Source organism: Bos javanicus, chromosome 5 (genome assembly GCF_032452875.1).
Source record: "Bos javanicus breed banteng chromosome 5, ARS-OSU_banteng_1.0, whole genome shotgun sequence".
NCBI classification, from domain to species: domain Eukaryota; kingdom Metazoa; phylum Chordata; class Mammalia; order Artiodactyla; family Bovidae; genus Bos; species Bos javanicus.
Window position 1 is genome coordinate 32,119,079 of NC_083872.1, and position 14,023 is coordinate 32,133,101.

At 38.1% G+C, this 14,023-nt stretch overlaps 1 protein-coding gene across 1 annotated transcript; it reads left to right on the forward strand.

The window, feature by feature from the left end:
- The first annotated feature begins 12,669 nt into the window (after window positions 1-12,669).
- On the forward strand, window positions 12,670-13,769 carry LOC133248823 (olfactory receptor 8S1-like). Its single transcript, XM_061419127.1, has one exon. The coding sequence runs from the start codon at window positions 12,670-12,672 to the stop codon at window positions 13,585-13,587; it is 918 nt and encodes a 305-aa protein (XP_061275111.1). The 3' UTR covers window positions 13,588-13,769.
- Window positions 13,770-14,023: the final 254 nt, after the last annotated feature.

Consider the following 14,023-nt stretch of genomic DNA (forward strand, 5'->3'; position numbering starts at 1 on the left):
TTTTAAAGTCTGTACAAAGCATACCTTTTGCCATGTAAGGTATTCACAGTTTCCAGAGGTTAGAGAGTGAATATCTTTGGGAGCCATTCTTCCTACCACAGGAGGCTACACTCTGACTTTAGGATGGTGATTATCTATGCATTGGAAGGAAGGCATTGGGAAATGGTATTAAAAAAAGACTTCAAATCTGTAATGTTCTATTTAAAAAAAATAATCTGAAGTAAATCTGGTAAAAGTTAAGATTTGTTAAATATGTTTGGTGTATCATGGATATTATTTATATTTTTCTAGTCTTTATGTATGTTTGAAATAGTACATAATAAAAACAAAAAATTTTAAATAAATGAAAAACAAAAACATTTAAAAATATAGAAAATGGTGTTTTATGCATCTTGGTGTTTTAGGACAAGTTCATAATGGCTTCAGAGATTATTAAAAAAAAAAAAAAACACACACACACACAGAAAAGCTTCAGAAGAATGGTTGGTGTAGAAATGGTTGCCAGATAATATAGTTTACATCAGTGTACTTGGATATGAAGAAATGCAAGAATTAAGTCAGAAGCTGTAGGGTGTATGGAACAGGGAGAGTAGTTTTACAAAATAATGTATGTTATGGAAATCTGAAATCTAACATATAGGCACTGTATGTGCTGTGCTTAGTCACTCAGTCATCTCCAACTGTTTGTGACCCCATGGACTGTAGCCTGCCAGTCTCCTCTGTCCATGGGGATTCTCCAGGCAAGAATGCTGGAGTGGGTGGCCATGCCCTCCTCCAGAGGATCTTCCCAATCCAGGGGTCAAACCCAGGTCTTCCACATTGCAGGCAGATTCTTTACCATCTGAGCCACCAGGGAAGCCCATGTTATAGAAACACACATGCAAATAAAGGAAATAGTTTGAATGTGCTGAGTGTTAAATGTAAAGACAAATGGGGAGGAAGAATTTAATGCCAACTAGAAAAAAATAGCAAGTTTGCGGGAGCTTAGTCCCAGAGGAAACCAAATGAAATAATAACTACAGCATAAGTAGAGGGATTTGTCTTGGATTGAGAAGGACTGTTAGCTCAAGTTTCATAGCAAAATGCCATAGTCTGAGTGGTAGAGATTCAGAGAGAGCAAGCTCTTCTGTGTCTTTTCTTGTAAGGGCCCTAATCCATGAGTGAGGTTTCCATCCTCATGGCCTCACCTAAACTTAGTTATCTCCCAAAGGTGACATCTCCAAATAGCATCACATTGGGGTTTAGGGCTGCATGTATGAATTTTGTGGAGATACCATTCAGTCCATAGCATCTATAAATTTAAGCAAGGAGTGAAAATAGTTGTATATAGAGGCATCTAGTCACAAGTAGGAAAAGAAGTGAATATGTTCTTATATATTAGGTACCCCAAAATACAATGAAGAACTCAAGTTCTTAATCTATAGCAAAAAGAAAAGATGAACAAAGGTAAGTGTATTAGTGAGAATTCTAGCATACTAGTAAAGATATTCAAGATTAAGAAGAAATGAAACATGCCATATGGGAGTGGAGACCATTGCTTGCCTATTTTATTATTTTGCATTTTCACTTAAAATTCTCATTTTATTTATTAATAGATACCCAACAGTAGGGGATACTTTGCTATTATCTAAACCATTCATGAAATTCCACTCGCATTTCCTAGATAATCAGCTTCTCAGTCTTCCTGGAAGCTAAGGGTATTCCTGTGATATGGTATTAACCAGTGAGTCTAAGGGGCACCCTCTGGCAGAATATTCTTTGTCCTCCTCTCTAGTTTGGCCAGTATGTATAAAATGTGATGCTAGGAGCTACAGAAGCTGCAGTGAGACTATGAGGGGTAGGGGAAAATATCATAGTCACGTTGAAGCAATAACTACTTGTTGAAATACTGAATAAAACCCAAATTTCATTACCCCCTCCATTCCCAGACTTCTTGAGTGATAAGAAACTTTTAAGTTTTTGCTTATTTTCATCCCATGCATCCTAACTGCTGTGCAATGCAAAGATAGAGGAAGAAACCAATCTTGGAAAAAATAAACTAAAAAAAATTCAAATTCTTTGCATATGCCTCTTTTGATAGAAGTATGTAATAAGAACCGAAATTTCTTTAAAAAATGTAGGGATCAAAGAAAAATGACAAAAACATGAGATTAAGGGAAAAGGCAGGCAGAAGAATAAAGTATGTAAATTAGCAATAGCAAATAGTAATAGTAGAGTAGGAATGGACTAAAATTATCAGAGACTTCCACTTTTGGTCACTACTAAGTAACTTGGACCAGTACACATTTTTAAAAGGTTTACAAAGCTGAACAGCATAATTTTAAGATCTTCTCTGAAGACATTTGAAAGCTCAGGAGACAGTGAAAAGTTACGGCGCTATCGTCCTGAAGAAGAAAACCCAGAGAAGCAAGATTTGCATTTTGGGGGTATGTTTTCCCTGTAAGGGCATCTTAAAGAGGTGGTTGAAAATATAAAAAGTTATTTTGACAGTTTCCTAAAGTTAGTGGGGGAAATGGAATTCATGGACCACCAAGGGGTGGGTTGGACCTTGAAGGGCAACACTCTGAAGTTAAGGTGGATGGTAAGCAGGCTAGTTTTGTACGGGCTGGAGCCCAGCTTCATTTCAGTCCCCAAATTACAGGACAGTTATCCAGAATCTCTGATGTGGCTGTCTGACAGAAGCAAGTAAAAATATTCTCTGGAGGAAGAAATATAATTCAGAGCCTTAAGTTATTTTCAAATTTTTCATAATATACCAGTGTAAACAGATCCAGATACACAACTTTAAAATAAAACATTTATGGAAATTAAAGACAAGATTGAGAATTTTGTATATTATTCCTGGAAACTATAAACAAAATCTAAGTGAAAATGCTGGAAATGAAAAAGTCAATGGCTGTATGAGATCTTAATGGTTGGTTAAGTTTAAAGGAAATTAGACAGTGTTGAGGAGTATCCTAATAATTTATAGGACAGGTAAGAAGAAAATATATACAGTAAGGCACAGAAAGAATAAAGAAAAAAACGTATGAGATAAATAATGCATAGAAAGAGAAGGATAATACACATTTACATGGAGTTCTAAATAAGAGAATTAGGTGATACCTAAGAAAATAGGCTTCCCCAGTGGCTCAGTGGATAAAGAATCCGCCTGCAATACAGGAGACACAGGAGATATGGGTTCAATCCCTGGTCCAGGAAGATCCCCTGGAGAAGGAAATGGCAACCTACTCCAGTATTCTTGCCTGGAGAATCCCATGGACAGAAGAGCCTAGTGGGCTACAGTCCAAAAAGTCACAAAGAGTCAGATGCGACTGAGTGACTGAGAGAGAAAGAGAAGAAAATAGGGCAATATGTAAGGTAAAGAATGAAAATATTCCAAACTGAAAAATATATCAACTCTAAATCCTAGGAATCCTATAAGTAAGTCCCAAGTATGATAAAAGAAAGTCACGCTTCGACCCATCATAATAAAATAATAAAATTACTGAAACTATTGAAAGTGGCAAGAAGGAACGACAAGTCTAAAATATTAGACTAACAAGAAGACAGAAAACAATGAGGTAATATCTTCAAAATACTGGGTTAAAAAAAAAAAAAAAAAAAAAGACCTTCCCTCATTAGGATTCTGCTGCTGCTAAGTCACTTCAGTTGTGTCCGACATTGTGCGACCCCATAGACGGCAGCCCACCAGGCTCCCCTGTCCCTGGGATTCTCCGGACAAGAACACTGGAGTGGATTGCCATTTCCTTCTCCAATGCATGAAACTAAAAAGTGAAAGCGAAGTCGCTCATTCGTATCCAACTCTTAGCGACCCCATGGACTGCAGCCTACCAAGCTCCTCTGTCCATGGGATTTTCCAGGCAAGAGTACTGGAGTGGGGTGCTATTGCCTTCTCTGCATTAGGATTCTATGCCCAGTAAAACATCCCTTAGAATGAAGGTGAAATAAATACACCATGAGAAGGCTTGTACAAAAGGGAAAATTAAAAGGAGTTTTTCAAGGAGAAAGAAAATGTTCACAGATGGAAGTTCCAGTTTTCCTTCTGGCCTGTCTTCTGAGTCACTGATATTTCTTCAGCTTTGTCTAATTTTTATTAAACTGCCCACTGAAATCTAGTTTCAGCTATTGAGCTTTCTAGATATGGAAAAAAACGAGCAAAAAAGAGTCAAACATAGGTAAATTTTAATTACCATTGATCACATACTAATAATGCCATATATAATAATTATGTCTTTAATGTGTATCATGATAAATACATGATGACATTAGCAAAATTATTCAAAGGTAAACTATGAGTCTCTTATCTCCAACGGTAATTCCCAGAGGGATCATCCAGTAACCCTTTTTAGCTAATGAGTCCACAGTATGCTTCAGACTGATCTTCCCAGCAATCAGAATGGACCTAGTGCCTCCTGGGCTTTTAGGTTACACCTTGTCATCCCATTGGTCACCTGAACACACAAGCCCTTCTGAATGGTAGACCTGAGCATCCTTCATTAGGATGATGCTCTTAGCAGTATGTCAATGGTAATAGAGATATGGAAGGAAACGGTTGTGCAGTTATGCTATGGGAAGTATGAAAGAGGTTGCTTTATTACTTGTTAGGAATTTGAAGTTCTCAAATTTGAAGTTTTCTCTGTCATTTTATGGAGTCATTTAAGGGATAAGAGAAAAATGCTATTAGAGTTTAGAAGAGTTTTCTGACATCTTTATTTGCAGGAGCTTTTAAGGGCTGAGCTTGTACATCTCTTTTTATGCCCAGAACGTCTAATAGAAAAATTAATATCAGTTTACATGATGGAACAACTGTGGTGCGTTTTCTGTCTTGTGAATTTCTCCTGAGCTCAGAGGCAGGCCAACCAGCTCAGAAAAACAGGCTGTAATATGCACCAGGAACAGAGAAACTCGGTCATGTTTTCCGTTTTCTGATGCTTCTTCCTGCTCTTTGTTCACTGTGTAGGAGCCATTTCCGCTCAGTTCCGGCGCCTCTCACCATCCCCTTGTCAGGCCCCTCCTTTCTCCTGCAGGTCTTTCATCTTGCCTTTGCTCCCCCGGGCTGAAGTAGTGCACCCATCCCCGAGTCTCTCCAATATGGCACTAATTTCTGTTACATAGAACGTTGGTTTATTCCTCGTAATTACTTTCTTGTCCTCCTTTTTGGAAAGTTAAACACTCAGGTTAGAGGTGAAGAAAGGAGGATCCAATGATTCTTCATCACCTCAGTTGTCTTCAGTACCACACTTCAGTTAGTAAATTAGGTCCTGACAACATTCCAAGGTGATTACTTTTAGCTTTCATTTCACGTATGAGACAATTACAACATGAGTTTCCGTAAATCTTACTATACTCCTTGTTTCTGGTGCTGAAAGCCCACGTTATACCAGAAACCTGAAAGTTTGGGCAGGTGAATGCCTAAGAGCTGTCTATGAGAGGTGAGAGGGGATCAGGAAAATTATAGATTTTGGGCACCTCGTGACTCAAAAATAACCCTCTCCAAGCACTCCAAATGTATAGGGTCCAGAAACTAATTCTATCTTTAATTACAGGTATTCCCAGTAATTATATACTTGTAGGTATGTGAAAGTTCAAGGCACAAAACTTTATAGTGGGGCAAATGTCTCCAGCTGGCAGCACTTTTCTCCAGTGTCCTTCCTTGTCTGGTTTCATGCAAGTGCAGGATGTCTCAGTCCCTTACTTGTGCCTAATCAGATCTGATCTCTACAAGTAGTAAAGCCCTAGATTATTCTCTTTCTGATTTTCCTCTGTTTACTTACTCATCCACTCATTTGTGCATTTACTTTAATTGTTAAGTCTCTTGCACTGGAGGCAGACTCTATACCATCTGAGCCACCAGAGAAGACCATTTTTTTTTAATTGTTCAATTCTGTTTTATTTAGTTTACTTTGAAACAGATCAAAAATACATTGTTAGAGTCTTTTTATTCTTAAGAGGGCATGTATTAGTGGTCTTTATCCATTGTATACAGTTGTATAAGCAGGCTATTTTGTCTACAGCTGGAATTTAGCTTGGCTATGGTAAGTGATGAGTTTCTTTTTTAAATTAATTAATTTTAATTGGAGAATAATTTCTTTACAATATTGTGGTGGTTATTGCCATACATCGACATGAATCACCCATGGGTGCACATGTGTCCCTCCATCCTGAAAGCCCCCTGCCCACCTCCCGCCCCACTCTGGGTTGTCCCAGAGCACTGGCTTTGAGTGCCCTGCCTCATGCATTGAATTTGCACTAGTCATCTGTTTTACGTATGGTAATTTACATGTTTCAATGCTATTCTCTCAAATTATCCCAACCTCGCCTTCTCCTACAGAGTCCAAAAGTCTGTTTTTTATATCTGTGCCTCTTTTGCTGCCTTGCATATAGTATCATCGTTACTGTCTTTCTAAATTCCATATATATGTGTTAATATACTGTATTGGTGTTTCTCATTCTAACTTGCTTCACTGTGTATAATAGACTCCAGTTTCATCCACCTCATTAGAACTGACTCAAATGTGTTCTTTTTTATAGCTGAGTAATATTCCATTATGTATATGTACCACAACTTCATTATCCCTTTGTCTGCTGATGGACATCTAGGTTTCTTCCATGTCTTGGCTATTATAAACAGTGCTGCGATGAACACTGGTGTACATGTGTCTCTTTTGATTCTGGTTTCCTCAGTGTGTATGCCCAACACTGGGATTGCTGGATCATATGGCAGTTCTATTTCCAGTTTTTAAAGGAATCTTCACACCATTCTCCATAGTGGCTGTACAAGTTTGTGTTCCCACCAGCAGTATAAGAGGGTTCCCTTTTCTCCACACCCTCTCCAGCATTTATTGTTTGTAGACTTTTTGATGACAGCTATTTTGACCAGCGTGAGATGATACCTCATTGTGGTTTTGAGGAAGCCCATTTTTAAGTAACATTTTTGAGCAACTCCTTTGGGCTAATGCTGGATACTTTTGTATGTCTCATTCTAAAATGAACTCTTCTCAGACTGTTTTTCTTTGGAAGTGATCTAGTCAGCTAACTGCATCTAATTGTGATAACAAATGAAAACTTATAGTGGAACCATCCTCAGAGCTATTTACATTCTCAATTTAGAATCTGAAGCATCAATTCCGAATAAATGAAGTATCAAGGACAGTGAATTTGTAGCACCAGGTACACAAAATAAGTGATTTTATTTACTTCTGTGACCAGAAGTAACGAACTCACTACACCTCTATCTGTGAGGAAGTATGGCCCCTGATAGAGCAGTTTCTAGGTTTGTCCTTCATAAAAATGCCCTATGCAAGATTTTTACTCTTTTGCTTTTATTTATAGGAAAATAAGTTTCCCCAAAGTTTAAGGAATTTCTATTGCTAGTAAATAGGATTCCATTTAGAGATGAGTAAAATGGAGGGCACCAAAATGGAGGGGACCTTCCTTTTTGCTGCCCTCCAAAATATAATGGATAGTTCTCTGTATTTCATGACTTGATTTTCCAATGTCTACTGCCAGTGATGCAATGTTTTCAAGATGAATCCAGATTGCTATAGCTAGAGCTACAGTAGTGAGTAAAAGAAAAAAAAAGTGTTAATACTGTAAAATTATTATAATCTCCACATGAGAGGAAGGTTTGAGGTTTTTATAAATAATATATACAACTTACCCTTTTTATTTTCATCTTTTAGAAATCAAGGAAGAAGTCTGTATGCAACAGGAATTTTCAGACTCCATCTTAATGCTGAAAATTCACACTGACCTTCAGACTTAGTCATCTTCTGGATCACTGGATTCGAAAAAAAGTTTTTGTTTAATTCTGTGCTAGTGTTGCTCAACTAGGTGAGAAATACAGATAATGTGAACCTGATTTTTAAGAATAGCTCTTGTTCCAGGTGTTGTTTGGATAAACATGGTAGAGAAATCATAATTCCTTTGAGAAACTGAGTGGTGGATCTTTCACTGTGAACACAAGATATTGAGCAGGACAGGAAAGGTTGAGATGGTGGAGTCAATAGTGTTGAAGGGTTATCCTGAGTCTTGGGTTGTAATTTTAGTTGTCAGTTCAGAGTAGAGAAAGAGAAGGCCAATCTTAGAAAGTTAGAGGGTACTCTTTATTTACAAATGGCATGAAGGCACAGACAAGAGATGCACCTGAATAGATTACACAAGCTGAGCCTGGAGATTATGAGCAGAGTATGTTCCCATATTGGTCAGCAGTTTATGATCACCTTTATAACATCTGGGGTATTGCTGTGCCCCTTTCTCTTTAATTAATTCCCTTTCTCCTCACTCTGCAAATCTCCAGCCACTACCCCTCTTCACTTTCCATTATTGACCCTATTTAAATAGTTAGTGAGGAATCTCCACACTGTTCTCCATAGTGGCTGTACTAGTTTGCATTCCCACCAACAGTGTAAGAGGGTTCCCTTTTCTCCACACCCTCTCCAGCATTTATTATTTGTAGACTTTTGGATTGCAGCCATTCTGACTGGTGTGAAATGGTACCTCATAGTGGTTTTGATTTGCATTTCTCTGATAATGAGTGATGTTGAGCATCTTTTCATGTGTTTGTTAGCCATCTGTATGTCTTCTTTGGAGAAATGTCTATTTAGATCTTTGGCCCATTTTTTGATTGGGTCATTTATTTTTCTGGAGTTGAGCTGCAGGAGTTGCTTGTATATTTTTGAGATTAGTTGTTTGTTGGTTGCTTCATTTGCTATTATTTTCTCCCATTCTGAAGGCTGTCTTTTCACCTTGCTAATAGTTTCCTTTGATGTGCAGAAGCTTTTAAGTTTAATTAGGTCCCATTTGTTTATTTTTGCTTTTATTTCCAATATTCTGGGAGGTGGGTCATAGAGGATCCTGCTGTGATGTATGTTGGAGAGTGTTTTGCCTATGTTCTCCTCTAGGAGTTTTATAGTTTCTGGTCTTACGTTGAGATCTTTAATCCATTTTGAGTTTACTTTTGTATATGGTGTTAGAAAGTGTTCTAGTTTCATTCTTTTACAAGTGGTTGACCAGATTTCCCAGCACCACTTGTTAAAGAGATTGTCTTTAATCCATTGTATATTCTTGCCTCCTTTGTCAAAGATAAGGTGTCCATATGTGCGTGGATTTATCTCTGGGCTTTCTATTTTGTTCCATTGATCTATATTTCTGTCTTTGTGCCAGTACCATACTGTCTTGATAACTGTGGCTTTGTAGTAGAGCCTGAAGTCAGGTAGGTTGATTCCTCCAGTTCCATTTTTCTTTCTCAAAATCGCTTTGGCTATTCGAGGTTTTTTGTATTTCCATACAAATTGTGAAATTATTTGTTCTAGCTCTGTGAAGAATACTGTCGGTAGCTTGATAGGGATTGCATTGAATCTATAAATTGTTTTGGGTAGTATACTCATTTTCACTATATTGATTCTTCCAATCCATGAACATGGTATATTTCTCCATCTATTAGTGTCCTCTTTGATTTCTTTCACCAGTGTTTTATAGTTTTCTATATATAGGTCTTTAGTTTCTTTAGGTAGATATATTCCTAAGTATTTTATTCTTTTTGTTGCAATGGTGAATGGAATTGTTTCCTTAATTTCTCTTTCTGTTTTCTCATTATTAGTGTATAGGAATGCAAGGGATTTCTGTGTGTTGATTTTATATCCTGCAAATTTACTATAATCATTGATTAGTTCTAGTAATTTTCTGGTGGAGTCTTTAGGGTTTTCTATGTAGAGGATCATGTCATCTGCAAATAGTGAGAGTTTTACTTCTTCTTTTCCAATTTGGATTCCTTTTCTTTCTTTTTCTGCTCTGATTGCTGTGGCCAAAACTTCCAAAACTATGTTGAATAGTAATGGTGAAAGTGGGCACCCTTGTCTTGTTCCTGACTTTAGAGGAAATGCTTTCAATTTTTCACCATTGAGGATAATGTTTGCTGTGGGTTTGTCATATATAGCTTTTATAATGTTGAGGTATGTTCCTTCTATTCCTGCTTTCTGGAGAGTTTTTATCATAAATGGGTGTTGAATTTTGTCAACGGCTTTCTCTGCATCTATTGAGATAATCATATGGTTTTTATTTTTCAATTTGTTAATGTGGTGTATTACATTGATTGATTTGTGGATATTGAAGAATCCTTGCATCCCTGGGATAAAGCCCACTTGGTCATGGTGTATGATCTTTTTAATGTGTTGTTGGATTCTGATTGCTAGAATTTTGTTTAGGATTTTTGCATCTATGTTCATCAGTGATATTGGCCTGTAGTTTTCTTTTTTTGTGGGATCTTTGTCAGGTTTTGGTATTAGGGTGATGGTGGCCTCATAGAATGAGTTTGGAAGTTTACCTTCCTCTGCAATTTTCTGGAAGAGTTTGAGCAGGATAGGTGTTAGCTCTTCTCTAAATTTTTGGTAGAATTCAGCTGTGAAGCCGTCTGGACCTGGGCTTTTGTTTGCTGGAAGATTTTTGATTACAGTTTCAATTTCCATGCTTGTGATGGGTCTGTTAAGGTTTTCTATTTCTTCCTGGTCGAGTTTTAGAAAGTTGTACTTTTCTAAGAATTTGTCCATTTCTTCCTCGTTGTCCATTTTATTGGCATATAATTGTTGATAATAGTCTCTTATGATCCTTTGTATTTCTGTGTTGTCTCTTGTGATCTCTCCATTTTTGTTTCTAATTTTATTGATTTGATTTTTCTCCCTTTGTTTCTTGATGAGTCTGGCTAATGGTTTGTCAATTTTATTTATCCTTTCAAAGAACCAGCTTTTGGCTTTGTTGATTTTTGCTATGGTCTCTTTTGTTTCTTTTGCATTTATTTCTGCTCTAATTTTTAAGATTTCTTTCCTTCTACTAACCCTGGAGTTCTTCATTTCTTCCTTTTCTAGTTGCTTTAGGTGTAGAGTTAGGTTATTTATTTGACTTTTTTCTTGTTTCTTGAGGTGTGCCTGTATTGCTATGAACTTTCCCCTTAGGACTGCTTTTACTGTGTCCCACAGGTTTTGGGTTGTTGTGTTTTCATTTTCATTCGTTTCTATGCAAATTTTGATTTCTTTTTTGATTTCTTCTGTGATTTGTTGGTTATTCAGCAGCGTGTTGTTCAGCCTCCATATGTTGGAATTTTTAATAGTTTTTCTCCTGTAATTGAGATCTAATCTTACTGCATTATGGTCAGAAAAGATGCTTGGAATGATTTCTATTTTTTTGAATTTACCAAGGCTAGCTTTATGGTGGAAATAGAACTGCCTTATGATCCAGCAATCCCACTGCTGGGCATACACACTGAGGAAACCAGAAGGGAAAGAGACACGTGTACCCCAATGTTCATCGCAGCACTGTTCATAATAGCCAGGACATGGAAGCAACCTAGATGTCCATCAGCAGATGAATGGATAAGAAAGCTATGGTACATATACACAATGGAGTATTACTCAGCCATTAAAAAGAATACATTTGAATCAGTTCTAATGAGGTGGGTGAAACTGGAGCCTATTATACAGAGTGAAGTAAGCCAGAAGGAAAAACACCAATACAGTATACTAACGCATATATATGGAATTTAGAAAGATGGTAACGATAACCCTGTATACGAGACGCAAAAGAGACTCTGACGTATAGAACAGTCTTATGGACTCTGTGGGAGAGGGAGAGGGTGGGAAGATTTGGGAGAATGGCATTGAAACATGTAAAATATCATGTATGAAACGAGATGCCAGTCCAGATTCAATGCACGATACTGGATGCTTGGGGCTGGTGCACTGGGACGACCCAGAGGGATGGTATGGGGAGGGAGGAGGGAGGAGGGTTCAGGATGGGGAACACACGTATACCTGTGGTGGATTCATTTTGATATTTGGCAAAACTAATACAATTATGTAAAGTTTAAAAATAAAATAAAATTAATTGAAAGGGAAAAAAATAAATAAATAGTTAGTGAAAAATAAAAGCCATTTTTTTTTATGGCAGTTTCCTTTTTAAAACCAAATCTACTTACTTCATGAATGTTTGGTGAAGTAAACCCTCTTCTGCCTTTGGCCATGCTCTGCTTTTGCTCTGAGACCCAGCTGCTCTGAAAGACACCATTTCTGCAATTTTCTCTTATTCCTCCTGTAATTTCTCCCTCTTTACTAGTTTATTATCAACAGTTCACAAACATTGTCAAGTAACTTTAATAATAAAACAATAGCAAGTAAACTCTTAAGACATTAAAGAAAGAACAATAAAAGTGGAGAGGGAGTTGATCTAGGGTTGGGATCCCACAACCCAAGTTAATCTAGGGTTGGCTTCCCTGGTGGCTCAGAGGGTAAAGCATCTGCCTACAATGTGGGAGACTCAGGTTCGATTCCTGAGTCGGGAAGATCCCCTGGAGAAGGAAATGGCAACCCACTCCGGTACTCTTGCCTGGAAAATCCCGTGGATGGAAAAGCCCTTAGGCTACCGTCTATGGGGTTGAAAAGAGTGGGACACGACTGAGAAACTTCACTTTTCACATTTTGGGATCCCACAGATAAAATTATTACAGGTTTTGGTAAACGTAGAGACTTGAGGAAATTTATCATTTCAGAACTTACATTTTTGAGTAGGCATAAAGCTTTGTGAACGGAGAGGGTTAAAACACTTGGATATTTGTTAGACGTCAGTAAAGACTTCACCTGATTTTTTTCTTGCATTCCCAAGAAAATATCGAAGGCAATGAGAAACCACAGTGTTGTCTCTGAGTTTATTCTCCTCGGGCTGTCTGCTGACCCCCAAATCCAAGCTCTGCTCTTTGTGCTGTTCTTTGTTATTTACACCCTGACCCTGATGGGGAACCTGATGCTGCTGCTGGTGATCAGGGTGGATTCCCAGCTTCACATCCCCATGTACTTTTTCCTGGGACAGTTGTCTTTTCTGGATGTCTGCCACTCTTCTGTAACTGTACCCAAGCTATTGGAGAACCTCCTGTCTGAGAAGAAAACCATCTCAGTAGAAGGCTGCATGGCTCAGGTCTTCTTTGTGTTTGCCACTGGAGGCACAGAATCCTGCCTACTTGCTGTCATGGCCTATGATCGCTATGTTGCCATCACTTCTCCTCTGCTCTATGGCCAGGTGATGAACAGACAGCTGTGTATGGGGCTCGTGGGGGGCTCATGGGGCTTGGCTTTTCTGGATGCTCTCATCAATATCCTTGTAGCTCTCAACTTAGACTTCTGTGAGGCTCAAAATATCCACCACTTCAGCTGTGAGCTGCCCTCTCTTTACCCTTTGTCTTGCTCCAGTGTGTCTGCAAGCTTTACTGCCCTGCTCTGCTCCAGCCTCCTGCATTTCTTTGGAAATTTCCTCTTGATATTTTTCTCCTATGTTCGCATTTTGTTCACCATCCTGAGCATCAGCTCCACCAAAGGCAGAAGTAAGGCCTTCTCCACTTGTTCCTCCCACCTCACTGCAGTGATCTTCTTTTATGGCTCAGGTTTACTCCGCTATCTCATGCCAAATTCAGGATCCATTCAAGAGCTGATCTTCTCCTTGCAGTATAGTGTGGTCACTCCCATGCTGAATCCTCTCATCTACAGCCTGAAGAACAAGGAGGTGAAGGCAGCTGTGAGAAGAATGCTGAGAAGATGTTTCTAGCATTTCAAATCATAGATAAAAAAAAATCAAAATGATGAAGAACTTGGGTAGAATTGCAATAAATAATGCCTGGATATTTAGGAGAATTCTCTGATATAAGAATCTGCAAGATGCCATACATTTTTTTCTTGAAAATACTTAAGAAAAGGTGAAGACGTTTTATGGAATGATACCAGTTTCATTCTAGTTAGAGGAAGGTGGTTGAATCAACCTTTTATCTTGCAATTCTTCTCACAAAAATATTTAATTTATTACACACAGTATGGTAGATATTGTTATTACCTGCTTAGGCATTCTTTACCATTTTTCCAGTAACTAAACTCCAACTAAAGTCTCATAGAGATTGCTAATCACAGTGTCCCCAAATCTTCCCCATCTCTTCTCATTACTTGCTCATCCTTTTTGACACAGTGGCTGGTACAGGAATGAGCACATG

Excerpts from the sequence above, each read along its gene's own strand:
- LOC133248823 (XM_061419127.1), top strand. The coding sequence starts at position 12,670 with ATGAGAAACCACAGTGTTGTCTCTGAGTTTATTCTCCTCGGGCTGTCT.